Genomic DNA, 25,226 nt, shown 5'->3' with positions numbered 1-25,226 from the left:
TCCATCACCATACATGGTAACAATTTTTTTCTTGTGATTAGAACTTTTGAGATATACTCTTAGCAACTTTCAAAATATGCAATACAGTATTCATAATTATAGTCATCATGCTATATATTACATCTTGATGACTTAATTATTTTATAACTGGAGTTTTTACCTTTTGATTCTCTTTATGCATTTGGCCCAACCCCTTCTCCCCACCCGCTGCCCCTGCCAACCACCAGTCTATGGTCTGTATCTATGAGCTTGGTGGTTTTATTTTTATTCTGCATATATGTGAGATCATATGGTATTTGACTTTCAGTTCTGACATATTTCACTTAGATAATACCCTCTAGGTCCATTCATGTTGTTGCAAATGACAAATCTTTATTCTTTTTTATGGCTGAATAATATTCCTGTGTGTGTGTGTGTGTGTGTGTGTGTGTGTGTGTGTGTGTACCACATATTCTTTATCCCTTCATCTGCTAGGGACACTTGAGTTTTTTCCATATCTCAGCTATTGTAAAAATACTGCACTGAACATAGGGGTGCATATCTTTTTGAGTTAGTGTAATATAGGTATTTTCAAATGTTTGAAACGAGAAATTTGACCTGGACAAATTAAATTTTTCTTAATCAGCTAATGTTTTGTTTCCCAAGGGAGGGAAATGGAGATAAGAGAGAGAGAGAGAGAGAGAGAGAGAGAGAGAGAAAAGAAAGGAAGCCAACTGGCTTCAGGCAGATATGAAATTACTAATGTAAAGCTTTATTTTGTTTTCTGTTCAAGGAGAGGAAAGAAAGCTTAGGTACTGAAAAACAGATTTTAATGTATAGACACATAAAAGAGAATGACTGCACAGTCAGATAGTAACTCAGGTCCTTAATAATTTTATCAAGCTATGCAGTTAAAAAGCCAGTACTGTTTAACTCCAATTGGTAAGGAAGGAGGGATATGTCCTATATTAAGTTACCTTCTTTTTTTTTTTTCTGTACAAAACCTGAAATATTTTTATTCTTTTAAAACTTTGATCTAAGCTGCCTTAGACCTCATGGACTCGATACAAGAGTAATATGAATCGGGAAATAAAACACTTTAATAGCCATGGTAAACTTTGTTAGGAATGTACATGTTGCCAAATAATTCTTTTGTTTTTTAAAGACAAGTCAGACCAACCAATCTTCTCTTGTGGGTTTATTTGCTTTCTGTTTTAAAGTACTTCTCAAATGAACTCTTTTGTTCATTTCAGAAGCACAAGTGGCAACTGCAACTCTAAAATATCCCTGATGAAATTGTGTTTATTAGAGACAGAGGTGTACAAATTTCTGTTAAAATGAGAAAACATGAAGGAAACAAGAGGTTGGCTTGAAAGAGGTGCATTTTTAGATAGTGACAACTAGGAAAAATAACATGGTTTATAAAAATGGGGTAATTTCTGGGATCCCTGGGTGGCCTAGTCAGTTAAGTGTTCGATTTCAGCTCAGGTCAGGATCTCTCGGTTCACAAGTTTGAATCCTGACTTGGGCTCTCTACTCTCAGTGCAGAGCCAACTTCGGATCCTGTCCCCAACAATCCCCACCCCCCACCCCCTACACACACACCTCTGGCCCTCTCCCACTCGCTTGCTCTCTCTCGAAAATAAACATTTGAAAAAAAGAGGGGTAATTTCTGATCCCCACAACTTGGCCACTGGCCAGTCATCACTGATCACAGATCCAGTCAGACAAAACTAAATGGACCAGTCGTCAGGGACACAAAGACAGAACTCTTTATCTGATTCAGAAATGGTGATTGAAAGTAAAGTTTGTCTAGGGTCGCTGGTCCGAAGAGACCTGAACACCTCAGCCCTCAGAGGATAGCTCAGAAACAGACTTGTCAGGCTTATGTCCGCTCTTGCCCTATGGGCTTCGCTTCTTAGGACAACACAAAATATCAAAGCCCACTAACAACAAAATAAAAGCAGGGAACAAAAGACCAAAAACAATTTTATCAAAGAATACTAATGTGATAGGCCATCAAAAAAATTCCGAGAGCTCTTCTTCCAAGGGAAACAAAATTAACTCAACATGGAAGCTTCAACAAAATCTAAAAACTCAGTTCAGCATGCACGTGCTTCCCAGCCCTGAGCCGATGACAGTCATCCAGAGAGAAGCACAGGGGTCTTACTGAACGGAGAGTCTTGTCCCAGCAATGGGAGCTTTAGCTGAATCTGTGTTTTTGTCTCTGCCCTCAAGCCAAACACTGCTAGGAGCACACCTGTAGTTGAACAAGTTGGGTTATTTCTTTGCTTTTTGCAGCTTGAGAGACACACAGTGTGGGGAAATGTGGGGTGTCTCACTAAGAGGATGCCAGAAAGGATTTATTATAAGTTTTCAGTGTGCGTTCACTGAGTCAGGAGGGGCTTGTCCCCGAATTGTGTGCTGTTGTGGGTACAGGTAAGTCTATGATCTGGCAGCTTAACCCACGTATCTAATAAGGTGCGAGGAATAAAGTGAGGCTATGGCTGTAACTGGTGAATCTGGAGAATGCATATCAGCCTGTTTGGTCATTTTGTGGTTTGGACTCCACTTGTGGTTTTTTTGTGCTGACACAATTACAGAGGAGTCTTGGTTTTGTTTTGATTTTTCACGGCACGGAATGGCTGGTCTGCTGTTGGTGTTCTGTGACCTGGGCTTATTTATGGTCCACAGAACGCTATAGTGTGGCTCTCAGCCCAACCCGCGCCAGCACCAAGCCCTGGCTGACAGTTCAGACCCGTCACAAAGCTGTCATGGGCTGCCTTCCCCTTTCTCAGTGGCTAAAGAAAAAAATGTGACACCCACAAAAGGGCTTGCTGAGCCGTGGAAGCGGCCGAGGGCGTCTCCAGACAGATGTTGGCAGTGTCCAAGCACCATGCAAGAGATGCATGCTGTCTATGGGTGCTTCAGTCCCACATCTGTATAACTCTAACACCCTGCTCTTGTTTTCATGTTCATCAAGGAATTTTTATCTTGAATTTGTGTGTGTGTGTCTTTGGATAGGGTAAGAATGTTCTGGTTTCTTTAACATGATAATCCATGTAATGCTCATAATAAATGATATTTTAAATTTATGTTTATATATACATATATATAATTTTATATGTTTAAATGTAAATATTAAGTAAATGCCATGATCTCACTTTCCTCCCAATATCCTGCTCTCCATTGCCCAGCCCAAATAGAAATCACTATGTTATTCTTTTTTTTTTAATGTTCATTTATTTTTGAGAAAGAGAGTGTATGTGCCCACGCATGTGTGCATGAGAGGGGGAGGGGAAGAGAAAGAGAGGGAGACACAGAATCTAAAGCAGGCTCGAGGCTCTGAGCTGTGGGCACAGAGCCCCATGCGGGGTTTGAACTCATGAACTGTGAGATCATGACCTGATCCGAAGTTGGTCACTTAACCGGCTGAGTCACCCAGATGCCCAGTCACTATGTTTTTATTTGAACTCACGTCAGAAAAAAATAATTCAACCCAATAAAAATACAGACATTTATTAGCTTGCTAAGCCTCCATTTTCTCATGCCTAAAAATAAGGTAGTAATATCCATCCCTTATCATAAAGCAGTTAGTGAATAGTGTGTGTGTGTGTGTGTGTGTGTGTGTGTGTGTGGTAAGTAAATTACTGCTATTGTTATGATCATTACCTTATATTTTCTTTTTCTTTTTTTTAAATTTTTTTAATGTTTTATTTATTTTTGATACAGAGAGAGACAGAGCATGAGAGGGGGAGGGACAGAGAGAGAAGGAAACACAGAACCGGAAGCAGGCTCCAGGCTCTGAGCTGTCAGCACCTCAGAACCTGATAAAGATTCTGTGTCTTCCTCTCTCTCTGCCCCTCCCCTGCTTTTGCTCTGTTTCTCTTGCTCTCAAAATTAAATAAAACATTAAAAATTTTTTTAAAGCATTTTTATTTTACTTTTGAGAGAGAGAGAAAGGGAGAGAGAGAAGGAGACGGGGAGGAGACTGTCAGTGCAGAGCTGGATGCAGGGATCAAACTCACGAACCATGAGCTCACAACCTGAGCTGAAGTCAGATGCTTAACCAACTGAGCCACTCAGGCACCCCTACCTCCTATTTTGTATGTGGCTTTTCTCTTTCCCTTTTTTACTGCCCTATCTCTCCGTCAGTATTTATAATCTCTATCGTCTGCCTGCCCCCTGAGCTTCATACTTCCTCTGCCTATTTCAGGTGACACAGAGGATGACTTGGTGTAGAACATTTATTTATTTATTCCATGAAACACTTGAAGTTCAGGTCAGTGGGAAATAATCTGAATCCAAGAATTGTACAATTTCTTCCCACGTATCTTGCTTTTGTATTAGGAAATGACACTGCGATCCATTTCACTAAAATATTACAAAATATTTACAAGAAAATATTAACTCAAACACAAAAGGCAAGATGGGGTAAAATAAACTGTTGTTTTTTTCCAGAAATCTCTACTCCAGTGCCCACAGCACACAAGAAGAGAATCGAAACAAGTAACAAAGATCCCCCGATCACGTTTCCAAAGACCTGGAGAAGCAGAACAGACGGGACGAAAATGGTGGCATGAAGGGAATGGATGTAGCAGCACGGCTTCAATAACCAATCTGTTCTGAATGAAATAACTCCTTATACGCAATAAATTCTGAACAAGGCTAACTTTTAGGATATTCCTTGAACTGAAATTTAAAAATACCCTGACAGTGAAAGCAGCTCTTTCACTAAGTTTAGGAAGAGCCTCTTTCCCCACAAACCACTCACGCGAGCAGAAACCTGCTCTGGTAGTAAGAGCTGTCACAGGAGCCCTTCCATCTCCTTCATGAAAGCTTCATAAACATCATCCTTCGTTTGCACTGAGACGGGGACAGATGGACCAGACTTGGGGGCCGCTTTGGCAAGAGGCACAGCAGAGTCATCCTCGGCCTTCCTTTGGGGAGCAGCAGCAGCCCCTTTGTTCTCCCGACGCACCCGCAGCGCGGTGGGCACGAATCGAGTGATCTCCGCCTTGGGATTGGTGATCTGTGGCTTGGCACTGATGGTTGCTGTGGCTTTCTTCTCGATGGTGGCTGCGCTTGTATCATCCGCCTTGGGTCGCTGGATCAAGTTGGGGGGAGCGCTTAAAACCCCCGGGTTCGGCAGGGGAGCTGGTGGGAAAAGCCCAGGTGGGGCAGGTCCAAGTGGAGGCACCAAAGGTGGGCGCATCATGCCAGGACGGGGCGGGGGGATGCCTAAGTGAAGGAGCAAACGGGCAGATGAATACTACGTGAATACATTTTAACCACTGGGGATGTTAAAAACATAGGCTGTCAATTTTTAAAAAAAGGACAATTTAGAGAAAATAAGCTAAAAATCATGCTACTTGCTATTTGTAACTCAGGAATACATTCTGATAGTAGGGAATATTTTATCACGAAACGGTACTCATATTTACCTTCAGTTTGTATCCCTATACTTATGTCTTCTTCCTCTCAGACTATTTTACTATTTTAATATATAAAGTTGACAACGCCAACTGGTTTCAAGCAGGATTTCAAATTTTTCACATTTCAAATCTGACAGCCCAAGACATTATAGTAGCTGGGTAATGCAGATGCTATCGGGGGTTTGATTCTCATGCATTATCTACTGATTCCCACGGCATTCCTCCCCTGAAAAAGGTAACCTAATGGGCAGGATGTATAATTTTAACCTTGGAATAAAAGAATGTAACTGATCACGCACAGTATGTTACCACCACTGGAAAAGAATTTATGTCCTTTTGATGGTTCAGACATACCATCGTCATTTACCCAGAATCTCCAGATTTATTTTTCTTCAAACACCACTTTTAAGATTGAATATAAACTACCAAATTTCATAGAACCTAAGATGCTACTGCTTACACAGACTCATAATTATCCCAGATACCACTGAGAGTCTGGGGAGCTTAAAAGGAGGCTTTCACATTAAACTGGGAGTCAATGTAATAAACTAGAAATACACGTGCCACATAAACCTAGAATGTAAGGAAATTTGCATATTTAACACCGATATTGGGTCGAGGAGAGGGGGGAATCTGCCTTATAATTTTAAACTTTAAGTTCACACTCATGTAAGTAAGTGGAATGACTTCATAACTAGAAGTGTTGCCTGTCCCCATCCCTGCAGAACACCCTACTCAAATGGGAGGATTTAATCCGAAGCGGTGTTGGGCTGGGAAAGTCCCTCCTCACATGACAGGCAGAACCCAGTGCAAATACCCTTTGGAGAAACTCAACTTCAACCTAGGCCAAAAGCAATTTAAAAACAGCATTTTAGGACAGCCCTTGATTTCAGAATACTGAAATGTGAAAATATGTCTTAGAGCAGATGAAATATGTGGTGGTCATATTTTTATAGTATAAATCAAAAGCTTTACCTGGAGGTGCAGGGGGAGGTAGCCGTGGTGGGGGTCCCCGCGGAGGCGGGCCGGGAGGCAGGCCTGGAGGTGGACCTGGGGGCGGGCCAGGGGGCCGGCCTGGGGGCGGGCCTGGAGGTAAGAGTCGGGGTAAAGGCCCTCGCAGTCCTGGCATTCCAGGCGGTCTCAGGAACGGAGGAGCTCCTGTAAAGAGAAAAGCAACAAATTAGTGTAAGACAAATCCATATGAAGTAGTAACTGTCGTATAAAGATATGGTCTGGCTTATCATTTTAACTTGAAATCATGTAACTTCAAAAACTGATCAAAAAATATGTGGAAATTGAATTCATTCAACAAATAACCTGAGCACCAGATAGGGTAGTAATTTTGTTATGGATCATTTCTCTTAGATCTCAGCACTGACAAAAAAAAATAATAATAATCACAGCTCTGCTGGGCTAGAAACTGTACAAAGAAGAGAAGAATTCTTAAATTTCCAAAATAAAGCTGAAAATGGAATATAGAGCAGGGTGCTTTATGAATTCCCCTGAAATACAATGAGATACTGACAAAGACCACTGACAGTAACATAAGATGGGTCATTTGCTTTTGCACCACCAATCAGAAAAGGATAAACTCAAGTGAAAAAAAACTTAACTGCCCAACTGCAGGAAGAAGGACTATAAAATCATAAATAGCCAAGAAGTTCAAATTTTAAATGAACTTCTTATACTTGTATGTCAAACTATATTAAAACTTATCACTTTTGTCTCTCAAGACTGATACCCAACGAATCCCAACCAAAGAAGGAAACTTGACAGGATTTACTGTGCCCCAGTCCCACTAGCTATCAGTTTAAAATTGGGCCAAACTGTCATATTAAAAAGTAGTACTAAAGAAACCTCGTTTCATATTCGTTTCTGCCTGTTAACGTCAGAAATAAAGAACCCCCAAAAAAGAAGAGCTCTGGAGAAAAAGATGGCTGTCACAAGTACTATGACTGGCAAACAGTGCAGTAGGAACAAACTGCACTTATACTCTCTCTCAGGGTATTAGGAGGGAGAAAACAGAACATCAACACTAATGATGCGTATTTTTAAAATGACTTCCTCCCTCTAACACAGGCTGATATAATTATTCTTCCCAATACAAAAGTGCTAGCCTACCTGGAGGTGGTCCAGGAGGAAGGCCAGTAGGTGGTCCAGGTGGCCGTAAAGGTGGAGCAGGTGGTGGTCCAAGAGGAGGTGGTCCTGGCATGGGAGGTGCTTGTATCTGAGGAGGAACAGACTGTGGGGGAACTTGCTGCTGGGAAGAGGCAGCAGATGTGCCATCAGAAAGAGATTCCTCTTTATGCTGTTTTTGTGATTGCTTCTCCGCTTCAGAATCATCAGAATCATCATCATCATCATCCTCTGAAAATTCTTCTACTTCTCGTCCCTCCTCTGGGATTTCTTGACCTGAAAGAAATTTTAAACCAGGTAAATGGAGCCAATTCATTTTTTACACCCTGTAAAAAAGTGATGCCTGAAGACACACGCTCACTTAAGCACTCTCTTAAAATTAACTCGATAGTCTTCTCTCATAAAATGCTTAGATGTGGACAACTCAAACGTATTCCACTCATCTACACTAGTGGAGCAGAGTGAAATAAGCCCAGGCTTTTGAACAAGACAGATCTGGATCTAAATGCCAGTGTACAACTTACTAGCTGGGTGACTTTGGGCAGCTTACCTTAATGTCTCCAAACCTTACCCGGTCAAAGAGGACTTACTATTTACTGTAGAAGGTTGCTGAGACACTAAATGGGAAACTATATGTAAAGGAACTATCAGGGGGAAACACCCAAAAGGTGAATTCACAACTCTTCCCCAGTTTTACCTGCCATTCGAAGCATCATGGCTTGAAGAGGAGTCAGCTCTTTCATGTTCTTCTTTTTCTTCCTTGATTTTCCAGGCATATCTGCAAATCTTACACTCAGACCTAAGGGGCCAGGGGAAGGAGAGAATGGGGTGGATCAGGAACAAAAAATTCAGTAAATGCTTACTACAGAATCCTATAAAGCACCAGATATGATTGCTGTCCACAATACTTGGCAGATGTTAAGTGCTGAAAGAGATAACCACATAAAAGGTAGTAAAAGAAGTGCCAACTGGTGGTAAACATAAGCAATTGTGATTTCACATCTATAAACTTTAAAAACCTTAAAGAATACTACCAATAACTTTATGCCAGTAAAATTGAACACCCTGATAAGAGACAGTTCTCTATAAAAATATAAATTACAAAAATTGGCCACAGAAGTGATAAGACCAGAACTTTAAAAATTGAAATGGTAGTTAAAAATCTTTAACCTGACCCAAATAATTTTACAAGGAAGTTCAGCCAAACATGGAATTACAGAAATTTCCTGTAAAAGGGCACAGGAAAAGATGGAATGCATTCTGAAACTCATGAAGCCAGCACAACCCTGATACCAAAACTAACCTACTATAAAATACAGTTGACCCTTGGATAACATGGGTTTGAATTGAGTGGGTCCACCTACATATGGATTTTTTAAAATAAATATGGTACAGTACTGAAACTGTACTTTCCCTATGAACTGTTAACACTATTTTCTTTTCTCTAACCTACTTTATTGCAAGACTGTAGTATATAATCCATGCAAGAGACAAAACGTGTGTTCATCAATGGTTTATGTTATATGTAAAACTTCTGGTCAACAATAGGGTATTAAGTTTTGGAGGAACTACAAGGTATGCATGGATGTTCTGATTGCACACAGGGTCGGTGCTTCCAACCCCCATACTGTTCAAGGGCCAACTGTATAACCAAATTGAACCCAACAGTGTTTTAAGAGGAAAATACAGCATAAACATGTAGGGTTGTCCCAGAAATGCAAGGTAAGGTTTAACATTAGAAAAGCCACAAATACAATTCACTGCATTAAACAATGTAAAGAAAAACCATAACAATATCCCAACAGATGCTTAAAAATATAAAAACTCTTGCCAAGGTAGGATTAGAGGGGACCTTTTTAACCTGATAACTACGGCTATCCACTAGACGTTATTAAACATCTTGCCAAAGGGAACAATATTAGAAGCAGCCTTCATTGGTAAACATTTATGAAGTTTCATGCGGGCAAGGCTTTAGTTTTGTTCACTTTGTATCCTTTGTCTAGGAAAATTCCTTGCATACAGTACAAAACGAACACATATCAGATGAATGTCAAATCAGTTAGGATAGCTACTTTCAGCACATGTACACTGAAGAGTATGTAGAAGTAAGAAAAAGGTGTCAGAAAGAGAAAAATGAGGCAAAGGATCACACGATGCCAGAGAAAAGTGGAGCCGTTGTGGCTCTAAGGGCTTTCTTTGTCCAGTGCTGGCCCCTATGTTGAGTACTCTATAATTTTTCATTACCAGCTCTATCCGCACCTTTACACAAGCTTTTTGGTTTGCAACCATGATTCTTAAGAAGGATCAGAAGAAAGATTTGTCATCATTATAAATACATCAATAATATTACTAATACACAAATATGGTATTGTAGGTTACAAAAACAATTTTAAAATAAACTCCAAGACTACAGAAGTGTGAGAGATTATTATACATTTTGCACTGCTCAGTTGCTATCATGATGCTTAACATTTTCTTGATGAACATCGTAACTGCTTTTTAAAAGTATATATAATGCAGTCTGATTTTATAATAACCAAATGGACACATAACCTACATTTTGGATGTTTCCATTACATCATGACTCTACTTTGAAAGTTATCCTGAATTATAATTATGGTCTGGTTCATGTTAAGACACAACGGCCACAGAAAACTTAAAATATTTAAACAGACTTATTAAAAAAAAACAAACACGTTTTCTCAATAGGGTTATGTGCTTATTCTCCTTTTTCCTATGCATACCGACAAGAGTACATCCTCATGCTGTTGAAATAGTTCTTATCTTTCTCTCCCAAAGTGGCCTTTACTACATAGATTTCTTCATTATTTTTCTGTCACAAACACCCAGTGAGTACTTAGTATTACTGTGTCAAGAACTGTTGAGACTGACATATAAAGATGAACAGAGCCATGATCCCCTCTTTCAAGATGCTCACAATTACTTTTACAGATGTGTTAATAAATCAGATCCTTTGTCTTGAGTGCTATTTATTGATCAATACCATGGACCTTCCATCAGCACATACCTGACTTTTTCTCCTCATTGTTGTCTCTGTCATTATCATCACGGTGCACAAATTCATCCCCTTCACTTTCCCCATCTGATCGGTCAGTGTCACTGTCATCAGTACTGTCATCATGCTTATCTTGATCCATGTCCTCAGGATACCCGTCATCTTCACTGGTGCTGGAAACATCATCATCATGGCCCCGCTGAGCTGACAACGTAGGAGGGACCAGGAAACAAGTATTACGACTAGACCCTCCACTACACATGGTGTGCATGCCAAAGCACAGAAAACTTTTATTTTACTCAGAATAACTTAACTGTTTAAAAAATTCTGTATATGAGCTCTTCATCCAGTCTAACAATATTTCCATATGGTAACAGTCTTAAAATCTTCTTGATAACATAATGTACTTTTTAAAAAGTTTAAATTTGAAAACAAATTCTACGTAGAAACTTCTACACACACACACACTCCATCACTGTATAAAGTTATGCTCTAGTCTGATGGGAATGAAACAGAAAAGAAAACAAGTATCTGAGTCTTAAAAAATTGAGCCTATTTTAAACCATGACAAATATTTCTATACTTCTTTATGTGTGATGCTTTTACTTAGTAAATTCTATGAGTTATCCATATGCTAGTATGTACATGTAATTGTCACTTATTTTCCAAGTTCTGAGGATGGCAAACAAGATGCTAAACAGGGCCGACTTAAAAGATGACAGTGGAAAGGTTGTTTAAAGCAAAAGGAACAGGCCCTCCTTACCAAGTTCAGGACTATATAACATGTCTTCATCCCGCCTACGAGGGGGAAGATCTAGGGCAAAGCCCACTTTACGGCCGTACATCTGTAAGACTTGAGGAGGTGCCGGACCCGGGGGAGGACCGGGAGGTTTTCTGCCAGGGGGCAGACGTGGAACACCGTGTCCAAGAAGGGGAAGTATAGAAACTGCCCGCGTTGGAGGTCTGTGAAGAAAATTTTACAGTTATCACATTAATAACAAGATACTTATTTCTTCTTTTCAAACATTTATAAGGGATTTCTTCACATCCGATCAAGTGAGGCACCACTTACATTCCCATTGTCTTTTATTTCCCACTGCAACAATTTTGGCCCTGAGTAGTAAAAAATTACTTAAAATAACACCATCTGATTATGCTACCACCTCCTTACCCATAGGCTGAGGTCTTTTTAAGGATGGAGGGTGGCTGGGCACCAGGAAGTGGAATGTCCTGGATCAGAATGTTGGAAGGAGCATGCGGCATGTCTGGCAAAGGAATACTCTCCACTTCCACATGCTGAGCATTCTGAAACAGAAAACTTTTCAATAGTATGATAAGAGCAATCCACAAACTAAACACTAAAAAATCACTATCTGTTGTTTTATAAACTGGATTTGCTTTCCACCTAAGTATCAGAAGGAAACATCAGTATTTGTCAATAGTTCCAAAATCTGTCAATGAATGGACAAAAAAAAAATCCTTATCACCTCTAAAAAAGACAAAAGTCTGCTGTCTCCCCTCCCCCCCCCATTATCACCTTATCCTTTTGGGCTATGGTTTGAAATAGCTGCTGTTTATAGAAATCCAACTGTTAAAAGTGTCTAGCACCAAACCCACCCTTTTAAATGTTCTGGATGATAAACAGCACTTAGCAATTAACTTAGAAATGACAGCCAGTGGAAGAGCTTGCATTTCTAAACTCGTCTGTCTCTGCTGAATTCCTGCCCCACACCAGCTGTGTGACTAAGCAAAGTCACCCTAGTTTCCTTATCTATAAAGTGGGATCTTTCCTACCTACTTTATAACAACTATACCACCTGGGTTTTTTTTTTTTTTTCACATTTTCAAAACAAAATTCAGTGAAATGAATAAATTCTATGTTTTGACAAATGAATACAGTTCATACTCCTCTGTCAATCCTTAATAATATCCCAAAGCAACCACTGTTATAAATCTTTTTCATCCACAAATTAGTTTTGCCTGTTCTAGAATGTCCTACAAATGTAATAACTATGAAAGTTAACAAGTTTTGAAACATACTATTAAAAAAAAATTTTTTTTATCCCACGTGATTTTGAGTGTCAGTAGATCATTCTTTTTTGTTGCTGAGTACATTCAATTTTATAAATATACTAGTTTGTTTATCTATTATCCTATTAATGGACATCTGGGCTACTTCCAGTTTTTGGCTATTGTGTTGACAGATGAATTAATTTCTCTTGTGTAAATACGTAGCATTATATTTGCTGGATCATGGAGTAGGTAGGTGTATGTTTAGTCTGATAAGAAATTGCCAAGAAGGGGCGCCTAGGGGGCTCAGTTGGTTAAGTGTCAATTTCAGCTCAGGTCATGATCTCACAGTTCATGAGTTTGAACCCAACATTGGGCTCTGTGCTGACAGCTCAGAACCTGGAACCTGCTTGGATTCTGTGTCTCTGGTTTCTCTGTCCCCCCCTCCCTGGCTTGTGCTCTCTCTCTCTCTCTCTCAGAAATAAATGAACATTAAAAAGACTGTAAAAAGGAAGAAGTTTAATAGGACCAATTCTCACACTGATAATTTTAAAAGCAAATCTAAAAACATTTTAGTTTCTCTCTGTAAAGAAATTCGATTACCTTGACAGCATCAAAATATTGGCTAAGTTGAGCTCTCTTCTGTTCATATTCTACTTCTAGCTTTCTCAATTCTTTGTAAATATCCGGATTTTCTTTTTCATAGAGTCGTAGAATACGTTCAAAGGTTTCACGCAGCTTTTTACGCTTGTCTTTCAGCACCTTCTCATTTAGCTGTGGTTGCTGCACTGGGTTAAACTCTAAGAGAAATGAGCAGATATTCAAATTAAACACAAAAAGTCATTTCACTTAGGTATCAACTAGCTATATCCTTTACACTCTCCCTATATGCTAAAACTTTTAAGAGTATACACTTCTAAATTTTATTAAAAAGTGCAATAAACATTTGCTGAAATTCGACCTTTTTAAGATAGGCATTAATATTACTTTCTTTTGTAAAAACATCACCTGATTTTCATCATCACTGTATTAAAAATCAAGTTTCATTCCCTTATGCTAACAACTTGCTATCTAGTGAGGCTTCAGTCAGACATGACTCTGTCATTTAATTCTGAGACCCTGGGCACTTTACTTGAATTCTATGATCTTTAGCTTCTTCATCTGGAAAATGGGGATATCAACTGCTTTATAAGAAAGTTCTGATGACTAAATGGGATCACAAATAAATATCCAGTGGTGTCTAGCTCACCACTTAATTATTTTTATAGTGGACTGGTGTCTAGCTATCATACAATCCTTTCTCTTTCCATGTGTTCAACATAGGGCTTCATGTCAGGTCTTCTGCCCTAAGAGTTATTATGAACACAAGACTCCCAGGCTTGCCTGGTCACTCATACCTGCCTCCTCCACCACCCCTGCCAGTGACCAACTCAGAGATCAAATGGCACATGTTCCAAACTGAAACAAGATCCTTCTCTGAGATTTTAAATATAGATGTCAGAGAGTGAAGCTTTTTACAGGAGGGATAAAATAAACCTAAAGATGTGACCTTGTGTCCCACTAATTCCACACACATATTTCACATTCCATCCCAAGAAGATCGCTGGCAATACACTGAATGAGGCTAAGGAGAGTAGAGCGGACAGACGGTCTTAATGATATTTGTGTCTTCTAGGAGAGCTTCCCTCTGGGATTTACCAGTTATGGGAGTCAATGTACATATTTTTTTCTGCCTAAACTAGATTGCACTAAGTTTTATAAACTGTGTAAGTTTTATAAATTGTAATTAGAACCCTGATCAACAGTGTTCTCTTCCTTTTTTACAGATAGCAAGTTTAATTATCTTCTTTCCTAAATCCTAACAACCTTGGTGATTTATTTGGAAGATACAGTCTTATATCACACACTATTCTTAGTGTGATTAGTACAAGTGTTGAATGCCTGAGTTTTAATCCCAGCCTGCCACTTCCTAGCAGCAGGACCTTGAGGAAAGTATGTGCCTGAGTTTCCTCACCCATAAAATAGGTGTTGTAACACACCTACCCAAAAGCTGTTGTAAGAATTAAATAACATCTGGCAAAAAATTGGTACACAGTAAGATAAGAGCTCAATAAACCTCAATTATGACTATTATCTCCTTCTAAAGCCACATAAATCACTGGAAGTCATTTTAATAGGTAATGTCTTGACATGTTAGGGAGGCCAACTGTCCACAGTAATATTTAAAGCAGAGGCAAAAAGCAGGATCAATTACAGCTGAACTGGGGAAGATCTGGGATCATGGAATCTGACCCAGAACTCTGGTCCAGGCTAAATGCACAAGCTTTGCCACATTAATTAACAAAGCTTCCTAATGCCAGAACCTCACATAACTGGATTTTTTAAACCCATTTAATGTATTGTTGAGATCCACTGTACCTCTTTTACTTACTATCTGATTTTTGGCAAACCACTTAAACTGGGAACTTTTGCTAACAAAACTTGGAAAAATAATTTTATTATGCAATTAGGAAAAAAAGGTAGAAATCATGCAATTAAAAAAAAAGGTCCATCAACAGATAAATGGATAAAGACACACACATACATACACACAATAGAGTACTCCGTACATACAATGGAGTATTACACTTGGCAATCAAAAAGAATGAAATCTGGCCATTTGCAATAACATGGATGGAACTAAGAGTGTATTAAGCTAAGAGAAATTAGAGAAAGACAAATATCCTAGGACTTCACTCCTATGTGGAATTTAAGATACAAAACAGATGAACATAAGGGAAAGGAAGCAAAAATAACACAAAAATAGGGATGGGGAAAAACACAGGAGACTCTTAAATAGAGAACAAACAGGATAGCTGGGGGCCTGGCGGGGTATAGTTGGGAGATGGGCTAAATGGACAAGGGGCAGGAAGGAAGACACTTGCTGGACTGAACAGTGGGTGTGATCTGTAGGGGATGGATCACCAGATTCTACTCCTGAATTCATTAATGCACTATATGCTAACTAACTTGGATGTAAATTAAAAAAAAAAATTAAAAAATGGTAGGAGCCAGAAAAATAAATCCCATGTTCTGATATTTAAAAAATGGGTCTTTGTGGGTTGGGATAAAATTTCACTGGCAGCATCACACAGACTATTCTCAAGCAATTTTGATGCAAGGAAAGATAAGTTATTTGTGTGATTCCAGTTATAAAAAAAGTTGTGACCCTGAAGATGTACATGAAGAAACTGAGTAAAATTACTCAAAGAAATGTGAAAAAAAGGAGAAATCCTAATATGATATTCTGCAAAACTAGATATTAAGTATTTGATGACTTCTGCCACCTTACTAAGTGTCAAGTGTCTCTGCTCTCATTGGGAAAAATGGGAAACTGATAAAATCATGGTGAGGTAATAATATTTAGATTTACATGGTAGCTGCCAACATTAAAAAACCAACACACACAAAAACCTCCAGATTTCAAACTCCAGAATTCAGTCTTCTCTGGGAAAAATGAACTGGTCAAAATAGGCTTTCATAACCTCAGTAACAATTAGTTCAAGCTAAATAACGGCACTCATCTTTCTCTAGACCAGTCCCCCCATGTCGTCTTCCTGACACTAAGCCTGTCAAATGCAATCACGTCTTTTCCTCACGCCTGTGCTGCTCTACTTGTTACCTGCTTGCCTGTTACCCCTGCTATGAAATCTAGCCCTTTTATAAACTCTTACCCATTTCATCCAATTTCTCCATGTCCCGGATAATCTGTTTGGGATCTTTCATCTTTAAAACTGCAGCTCGTACCATCATGCGCTGTTTTTTGTTCTTAGAGAAACAAAAGAGCAACTATGTCAAGAAACTGGACACTCATAGGAGTTTTTATTTCAATTTGCATCAAGAATCTACTTAAAACAAAGCTGAATTTCTCCTTGGTTTCCCATCTTGTTTCAATCACCATAACCAAAAATGTAATTTTTTGATCTCAAAAATATTTCAACTTTAGACAAAAAGATAAACATTATTTAGTATGTGTGCTTTCTCAGGCAAGTACTTTAATTTTGTGAGTTGTTAACAATTACTTAAAAAGAATCTTATTTTACGCTTAATTCTAAAATTATATATTAGAGAAAAATTTTGCAGATTTGATACTAAACAATGAAATAAGAAAACCTAATTAAAAACTTAAAATTCTGCATTCTCTCAATGTGTTAAAGCATGATACTGAAAAATAAATACTTTATTCTGTGAAAACACTTTGCCAAACTCAACAGCTACCAAATGAAAAAAGGAACCCACAAAACAATTTAGAATCATATTTATTTCCATTCACTAATTCAGTATCTTTTCACAGAGCAGTATGCTTTAAGAGCAAAAAGAAATTCCTTTCAAAGATATTTATTTAACTCACTGGGAAAGATAATCAAACAATGTTACAATAACTCATCATAAGCTTATCTGCAAAGTTTTTTCAATTCAGTTTCCAAATATGGTATTTTGGCTTAGTAAAGTTTATGGTTTGTTATAAGCAGCATGAAGTATCTTTCCTGACAACTAATTGGAAATGTTGTTTTGAAATCCACTAAACCCAAACAGTAAGATGTGCCAAACACCATTTACTGGCTCACAGGAGGCTTCTGAAATCATACCTTCTTTAACTCTCTTTTCCGGGCTTCTTTTCCTTTAGAGAGAGAGAAAACATAAAACTTTCAAATCTTGAACACTAACCGAACTTCATACAGATCAATTCTTACTGTAGGAGGCTGTCCTGTGCATGCAGAATATTTAGCAGCATCTGTGGCCTCTACCCACCAGACCCCAATAGCACCCTTTAATTATGTCAGCCAAAAATGTCCTGACAAGTTTTTGTTTTAAGCTTCTTAAAAAATTACTATGAATCTGAAAGAAAAAGATGTCAAAATATTAAAGAGAAGTTTACAAAACTAATTTGTTCAAAACTTCACAGACAAGAAGAAACTTTTAAGCCAATTTTACTTTGCAAGTCAATCAAATTAAAAATGTGGGTACTGGGTGGCTCAGTAGGTTAAGCCACTGACTCTTGGTTTCGGTTCAGACTGTGATCTTGCAGTTCCTGGGCTCAAGCCCCACACCAGGCTCTGTGCTGATAGTGCAGAGCCTGTCTGGGATTCTCTCTCTTTGCCCCTCCCCATGATCATGCACACACTCTCAAAATAAATAAATAAACTTAAAAAAAATATGGGCACTAATTTTTTTTTGCATGTTTAAAGTTTTCATCAGGTGCCCACAAGAACATTGGATAACTTTATACAACTGACTCCTGGCACAGCGGATTTTGTAAGTAAGACCTAATAGATTCTCTACTGTTTGCAATTTTATTACTCCTCTTCTTTATCATTCCATACTAATGGACACTTACGGGCTTGGTCTGTAGGGTTCATAAATTTTCCACTCTTGGTGGATGATGTAGATCTCCGTCCCATGTTGATAACTTGTATGATTTACTTATTCATAAAAAAAAAACCCTGCAAAAACAAAGAAATAGCTTAATTTTCCTCCATTTACAAAATTTCTTCCATTTTATGTTACAAAATTTCTACCAATCTCTTGAAAAGCAACATTCTTTTGATTATTAACTTTTTAAAATGGATCACAGACCGATTCTGTCAACTGAAAAAAATCAGAATATGCTTCAACAATATGGGACAAATCATGCGTATGAAAACCTGTATGAAAAACCGTTAGTCCTTTTCCTACACCCTCCCTTTGTTTATATTTAGGGTGAAAGAGGAATCAAAAGAGAATGGAGGTAATGATGGGGGCTGGAAACAACAGAGCTCCCCTTGCCTCTCTCCATGGTTCTTGGCCATGTATTCCCAACATCTTTAAGATAGTAAAAACTCATTAATTTAAGGCTATTTAATTCAGAGTTCCTTCTAATTCAGATAGAATTCTTGAGTCTTAAGAGTGTAAGACATAACTAAAGGTGCACATATTAAAAATAAAAATATTATATAAAGGAGTGTCCAAAAATGTCAAGACACACATTTTTCTACTAGTACCCCCTTGATTCCTGATTTGTGTTTGAGGGAAAATATTTTGCAAGTCAAGACTTTTCTTAATTGGAGACATTACTTCTTTCTCTTGTTCCAAACTTTTACTTGTTAACGCTCACCCTTCCCAATAATAAAATGGACAAATTTACTCCCTTTTGAAAGTAGACGTTTAAAAGGTGGGAAAGGAAATATCATGAGGCAAAAATTTTAGTAGCCGGTACAATTAATTGTACCTCTCCTTCTTCCTTGTATGAAGATTTTTGTCAGAAAATTTCATTAGTTAATGCCTCTTTCAGCAAGTGTTCAAATGCCTTGGTTTCTGCTAAATGGGTCAGAGCTGTTTGAGTGGCACCTAATTTACCCTTCGCAGGATTTCCTTCGCAGAAAAAACTGGGAGTCTGGGAGAAGCGAGGTGGAAACAAGTAATATTCGTAGAAATATAGGCTCTCCTACCTTTGATAGCTCCTATCTTTTCTGCTTTTCTTTGTCAATTACCCTCAGGCTCATGTTTTGACAAAGAGCAAATTACAAATTACAGAGAATTTCTATAGAAGACAATGGAGCCTTAGTCTGTACAAACTACTTTTTGTTTAAAAGCAGAAACGACAGGCAAACTGGGCCACATAACCGTGGGGAAACCGAACAGGCTGCAGTGGGTCGGAGCCCAGTTCACCAAGAGAAGCAACAGCAGCAGCAACTGCCTAAGCCATAGCGACGGTTGACCCTGACTCGAGGTCCAAGACGTCAAATCTAAAGCAGCCGGTGAACGCGCACAGGCGGGGGGCGGCGCTAACTGCCTCGGGTACAACAGCAGCTTAGACGTTGGAAACCACACCGTCCTTGGCTCCGAGATCCCCCGATCCGCGACCCGGGAGACCCCAACCGCGGAGAGGAAGAGCGGGGCTGAGGGGCCTGGTGTTCCCGAGGCAACCGCGCGGGCCCCGAGAAAGGTCGGGAAAGAGAAAGGAACGGAGTAGAACAATCCTGCACACTCACACTTCTGCTGGGCTCCTGGGGCTGCAAGAGGCGGGGATGGGACGATTCTCGGCCTCTTTTACCTCGTAGGGGCCTTCACCTCTGCCTGCCGGTCAGCAACCCAGCCACCGCCATCTTGAAACCTCGCGCCCCTCCGCCATCCTTACGTCACTTCCTATACCTAAGGCCGAAGATCTTAGCGTTTCTCCGCTCTGGTACCATAGAGAGGAACCAAGAACTCCAGGACTAGAGTCTCTTCCGCTCCAAGTTTATACCGAATTGGTTGTTTGTCTGGCAAGAGCCCGCCCCCATTGCGCAGAACCACGTTAATTGACACTTCTTTAAACCAACAGAAATAAGAAAAACGGAGCAAGTCGGATAGGTGATTGGCTGATGAGAAGACTGCTTTTCCCTCTCGGACCGAGACTTTCTGACTTAATTTCCTGGAGCTCCGTTAGTTGCGTGAGACTGGACGGTTCCAGTTAGAGGGGTGTTTTGCTAAGTTTTTGTCGGCTGGAATTGTGTTAGTTTTTGGGTTTGGGATATTTTTGTAATGTAAGCGCGTGCGATCTCTTTTGCTTGTGTCTGAAAAGAGATCCCAAGATAACACTTGGTACTGTGTTTATTGCTCTTTGCTAGCGTCATGTCCGTCTGGAAGTTTATAGGCATACAGAACAGATTAGTGCCCGTGTTAGAGTTCCCGGTTGTTCATCTACAATAAATTAATCTACAGTAATCTACAATAAATTTTTTGAGGAAGAAATGTGGAGATACATGTGCATTCAGTTTTAAATGTGCAAGTGGCCAGGTTGATTTATGGTCTTTCCCTTTTGGTCTTTTCACCAGCTAAAGTCCTTTATGATGTCACTATACCTATATACGGATTATCACTTAGGTCTAGTCTTTCGTCCTTTCCTGTCTAGCTGCTGTTTGTCGAAGACTCCTCCCCTTTTCCCTTTAAAGGTAAGCTTACATATTTAAATATTTAGAAATTTTAAAAGACACCCTTGGTTATTTCTGATCTTAATATTCCTTATAGGAAAATATGTTAGGTATAGTTAGTTTTTACTATCAATTCTTATAAATACACCAAAATATTGAAGGAAATACATACTAATTATAGCAGTAGAGTACTTAAATGTGCACTTAACCATTTAAGATCGGTTCCTTACCTTTGTCTTAGAAATTTTTCCGATTTGAGTCCCAGAAAGAGCATTAACAAGGTCTTGTAGTTTAGAACTGGTAAGTTAGGTAATAAAAATAAGATTTAATTTTGAATGTGAAGAGATTTAGTTTGCAACTAAGTTAAGAAGCAGTGACAGAATAGAAAGAAAAGAGTACATTTGAAAAAAAAGTGTTTTATCTAGCTTTTTAATTTTGGGGATATGCTGGCTTTTAAAACTCAAGACATTTCTTGTATGCAAAATAAATTATAACAAACATTCTTGCATCAACAACTTATTAATGATTTTATAAGTAGAAACTAAAAGTCTTAATGGGTGGTTATTAGTTGGCAAAAAAACACTCGTGTCTACAGAAATTCCTTAGCCTCTCGATTTTCTGAAATCAGGTAATTAATGAAATGGGCTACCTAAAGTTTTATGTAGCAGGGGACAACTTCCATTCTGATAGTATTGAACATGAAATTTCATATGTCTGAAACCTCATTAGGATAATTAAAAATATGACTTTTTTAAATAACAAAGTGACAAATTCTTGAAAGAGTAACAGCTTCCTCCCCCTGCACCCTAAATGTATGTTTCTTTTCAAATGTTCCAGAGTGTTCATTCACATGAGGGATATTTAATCATCACACCACAGTTGGTCAGGGTTGGTTGCAATTATGGAAACAGAGCCTTTATCTTTTCAGTTTTAACTTTTATCTTTTTAAAAAAGCCATCCAGGTATAGTGTGTAATTAGTTGAAGTTACAAAACCATTGTGATCTTTCATGATTGAATTGTTGCAAACTGTATTTCTGTCTCTTCCAGCTTACTGGATTTAAACTGGTGGTCAAAATTATTTCATTCAAAGGTCACAGTTTGAGTCTAGGCAGCAGTTACAAGGACGTTGCCTTAGAACTAAATGATGTCTGAAGCTAGTAGTAGAAATAAAATCGCCCCATTCCATGTAAATTTTAAGGATTTGGGGAATTAGAAAAGGAAAAGGTAACCTTTACACGTGCTCTTCTACAATAGCATTTAATCTAATGTTGTAAGAAGGTATCCTGGGATACAGTTTTACTTCACAGGGTCTAGCACTGATTTAGGCATTCATCATTGATACAAAACTCTGGAGTCTTCTAGTTTTAGTATATCTAAACCATCTTTCTATGTTAACTGTATTTATGTCCATGTTGGAAACTTAACAGAAAATAAACCTAATCAAAGAAGCAAAACACTGTAATTGAGAAGCAGAAGAAGCACAGTGGCTGTTTATTTCATTTGGTGTTTCACTGTGTTGGTGACTTCAGTAATGGCATGATGATATTTTTCCGAAGCTGACTTGAATTCCACCAGATGCTGCTCATAACTTTTAATGGCTGCTTGAAGCTGTGTTTTCTCCACTGCTCCCAGGATAGCACGGAAGATCATATCTATGCCAAGGCCAAGAACAGCAACTCCTATACTACCGAGGAGAGAAGCTCCAATTTGAGCTAACACAGTGACCAACTTGTTAATTATGCCAGTTGTGACATTTGAGCCCACAAGTTTCACAGCCACTGCACTGGCTGCGGAAGTAGCTTCTCCCAGGATGACTGAAATGACCTTTTGTACTATTGCAATTTTCTCTGTTTCCCTTTCTTTAATATCCTGAAGTTTTCTGTAAAGGGTTGGCTCTAGTTTATCTTTTAGTGCTTCATCAACCTTTTGCAATTCTTTTTGGATTTTCATCATGGCTTGGATGATGATATCACAGTTTTCCTTGATGGTCCCATTTCGCTGCATCTCAATAGAGGCCAGGCTGCACCCCAAGTGCGTGTTTAAAACCCCAATCAGCTTATTGGTGGCATGGAAGCTATCAGATAAGCAGTCAAGAAGCTGCTGGTGAAGACGGTTGACTTCTTGCCTTCTTCTTGGGTTATCTGGGTAGAGGAAGTCACTCTGAGCCATATTTCAAGTATAATCTCTGAAAAATAAAGTAGTAAATCTTCACTAAAACTTTTGAAAAATGTCTGTTGTCTGCATACATTTGCCCAGGAAGTCTTTTACTTTATGAATAGAAAAATAGCACTGTGCTAAGGAATTCCTCAGAAAATTCAACAGGTTCTTCGAAACAATTACTTTTATGAAACTTAGAGTCAGTGTATGGAAATGTGGGTAACAGAATGCAACCTATTGATGCATAAATTAAGGCACTAGCTTTTTGTGGTGGAGAGAAATCCTAGATAGGAAGCATTTGTGTTTCTCAAGTATCTGATTATTAACAAATAAATGTGATTATTTCTAAGTAATATTTAATAATGTTTGACACAGGCTGTAGTTAGCTCTTGATTACCAGTGCTCCTTAGTTTTCCCAAACCCTAGTCACCACATTGACTAGACCTACCAGATTGATTTCTTTAATATTTGGAGTTAAGTTAGGAAAGCCCAAAGAATATTAAGATCTCTGAGTTTACAGGGCTAATAATGTCTAATTTTGTTTTTTCACTGTTACTTTAATTTATACCATTCAAGCCACTCTGTATGTCCTTACAGGCAATTATTTGGTCTCTAAACCTAGGGGATATCCAAAGGCAACACAGAATTTTCATGATAAGAGCATATATTCAAAATTCTTTAAAACTTTTTTTTTTAATTTTTACTTTTGAGAAGGAGGAGAGAGATAGCGTGCAAGTAGGGGAAGGGCAGAGAGAAAGGGAGACACAGAATCAGAAGCAGGTTCCAGGCTCTGAGCTGTCAGCACAGAGCCCAACACGGGGCTTAAACTCATGAACCGTTGTGAGTTCATGACCTGAGCTGAAGTCGGATGCTTAACTGACTGAGCCACCCAGGTGCCCCTGTTCAAAATTCTTTAGATTAAAATCTCCCTTGGAGAGAAAGTGGGCATGGTGCAGGGGACAGTGCAATTATGTCCCTTTGCAAAGGTTATAAGTTAAATTATTTAGACTGGTCTATAATGCACTTGGGCACTATTAGGATTAGCTAGAGGGGCGTGTGGGTGGCTCAGTCGGTTAAGCATCTTATTCTTCATTTCGGCTCAGGTCATGGTCTCACAATTTGTAATATTGAGCCCCTTGTGGGGCTTCACGCTGACAGCATGGGGCCTACTTGGGATTCTCTCTCTCCCTCTCTCTGCCCCTTTCTTGCTCTCTTTCTGTCTCTCTCTCTCAAAAAAGAAGAAAATAGCTAAAGTTAGCCTCAGAAAGGAGATAATGCCATTTCACGAAAGGAGTAAGGAGTAAGTAGCAAGAACACACCATGAAATGAATAAAGTATGTGTGGTAGGAGCCTCCTTGTGTTTGTACTTCTGGCTCAGAGTACTGTGTAGAGAAAAAAGGAACAGGCATGTTCTCAGTTTATTTGTGTGAAAACGTTTGAGCCCTTTGAGAACAATGTTACTCCATAGGCATACCTTAAATAGGCTTGCTAGGTGCTTGGCAGTTCTATTTTAAATTTAAAATTCTCTTGGGAGAAAAGAGAAAATGAAATTTGTGTGGGGTCTGGCACATTCTGTCTTGTAAACAACATCCTGAGGAATTCAGGCCTTATCTATTCTGGGACCATGGCTCTTGGCCTAGATATGAGGAACCTCACAAGCATGGAATGAAGGAATGAAGATACTTTTTTCTCAAGAAAAGTAACATGAAAATAACCTACTGTCCAAGTCATAAAGATATAATTTGGTAATGGAAAGGGGCACAGTTTTTAAAAATGGATTGGGAACATAATCATTTATGCTGTTAAATTTAGAAAAAATGCCTTGGTAGCCCTAATAGCATAAACTTTATGATGGTCAGAAATTCATTTTTTAAAAAAGTCTGTTGATTTGAAAGAGTAAGAAAGCAAGCGGGGTGCTGGGAGCTATTTCTGAAGTAAGGCAGGTGTGCAAGACCTCCCACCTTCATTTCAGCTCAGGTCATGATCTCACAATTTGTGATACCGAGCCCTTTGTGGGGCTTCATGCTGACAACATGGGGCCTACTTGCGACCAACATCTACCCCCACTCAACCTCCACTCAATTTCTGCCTGAGCTCCGACCCCCAGGGCGCCTGACTGATAATCAGGAGTGACTTGCCTTCTTATGCTAAAAATATGTGAATTGTACCTTGTGAAAAAACTTGTTATAGGAGTTTCTTCTTTTATGATTATAGGAGGAAATGTTACATTTCCTGAGAAAACCTGTTTTTCTTCCCCTGGAAAACAGGCTACTGACCCCTGCTCACAAAGACCTAACTCTTGCCTTTGCTATAAGCTAAAAACATCGCCTTGTATTTGAATGCTAAAGATCCCTTCCTTTCCAATCTGATAAACATCTAGTCACCTACTTCAGTTTCTTTTTTTTTTTTAAAGTAGTTTATTGTCAAATTGGTTTCCATACAACACCCAGTGCTCTTCCCCACAAGTGCCCTCCTCCATCCCCACCACCTCTTTTCCCCTCTCCCCTTCAACCCTCAGTTTGTTTTCAGTATTCAAGTCTCTCAAGTTTTGTGTCCTCTCT

The 25,226-nt window shown here is 38.9% G+C and overlaps 3 protein-coding genes across 6 annotated transcripts in view; 1 reads left to right on the top strand and 2 right to left on the bottom strand.

Moving 5' to 3' along the window:
• Positions 1-4,208: 4,208 nt before the first annotated feature.
• WBP11 (WW domain binding protein 11) lies at positions 4,209-19,735 on the bottom strand. 2 transcript variants are annotated; one of them, XM_029953890.1, is made up of 12 exons: positions 19,587-19,735; positions 17,954-18,059; positions 17,205-17,236; positions 16,290-16,383; positions 13,180-13,376; positions 11,738-11,871; positions 11,330-11,529; positions 10,579-10,770; positions 8,248-8,349; positions 7,536-7,826; positions 6,390-6,572; positions 4,787-5,220 (listed from the first exon to the last, which is right to left on the bottom strand). In XM_029953890.1, exons 2-12 carry the CDS (start codon positions 18,015-18,017, stop codon positions 4,787-4,789), a joined length of 1,923 nt encoding a protein of 640 aa, XP_029809750.1. In that variant the 5' UTR covers positions 18,018-18,059; positions 19,587-19,735. The 2 variants fall into 2 exon arrangements, with proteins under 2 accessions (XP_029809751.1, XP_029809750.1); XM_029953891.1 differs by lacking the exon at positions 19,587-19,735 and having other exon boundaries at positions 4,209-5,220; positions 17,954-18,017.
• Positions 19,318-25,226, top strand: part of C10H12orf60 (chromosome 10 C12orf60 homolog) — a 16,319-nt gene continuing 10,410 nt past the window's right edge. Inside the window, 2 exon segments of the mRNA XM_029953892.1 lie at positions 19,318-20,088; positions 20,412-20,528. The gene's annotated coding sequence lies outside the window, so the exon portion shown is untranslated.
• Positions 21,971-25,226, bottom strand: part of SMCO3 (single-pass membrane protein with coiled-coil domains 3) — a 10,011-nt gene continuing 6,755 nt past the window's right edge. The window contains exons 1-2 of one of the 3 annotated variants that reach the window (XM_029953893.1): positions 24,140-24,569; positions 21,971-22,693 (exon numbers count right to left, since the gene is read on the bottom strand). In XM_029953893.1, coding sequence (XP_029809753.1) covers positions 22,000-22,677 — 678 coding nt within the window. In that variant the 5' untranslated portion in view covers positions 22,678-22,693; positions 24,140-24,569 and the 3' untranslated portion in view covers positions 21,971-21,999. Of the gene's footprint in view, positions 22,694-23,984; positions 24,041-24,139; positions 24,570-25,226 lie in introns of those variants that run through there. The other 2 variants (XM_029953895.1, XM_029953894.1) reach the window with 2 other exon arrangements.

Source organism: Suricata suricatta, chromosome 10 (genome assembly GCF_006229205.1).
Source record: "Suricata suricatta isolate VVHF042 chromosome 10, meerkat_22Aug2017_6uvM2_HiC, whole genome shotgun sequence".
Lineage (NCBI taxonomy): Eukaryota > Metazoa > Chordata > Mammalia > Carnivora > Herpestidae > Suricata > Suricata suricatta.
This window is presented reverse-complemented; position numbering and strand designations above follow the sequence as displayed.

Coding starts and splice junctions, on each gene's coding strand:
- WBP11 (XM_029953890.1), bottom strand. CDS start 18,017: ATGGGACGGAGATCTACATCATCCACCAAGAGTGGAAAATTTATGAAC. Junction 10,771..11,329: donor GTTATATAGTCCTGAACTTG/GTAAGGAGGGCC, acceptor CTACGTTGTCAG/CTCAGCGGGGCCATGATGAT. Junction 6,573..7,535: donor TCCTCCTGGACCACCTCCAG/GTAGGCTAGCAC, acceptor TTCTCTTTACAG/GAGCTCCTCCGTTCCTGAGA.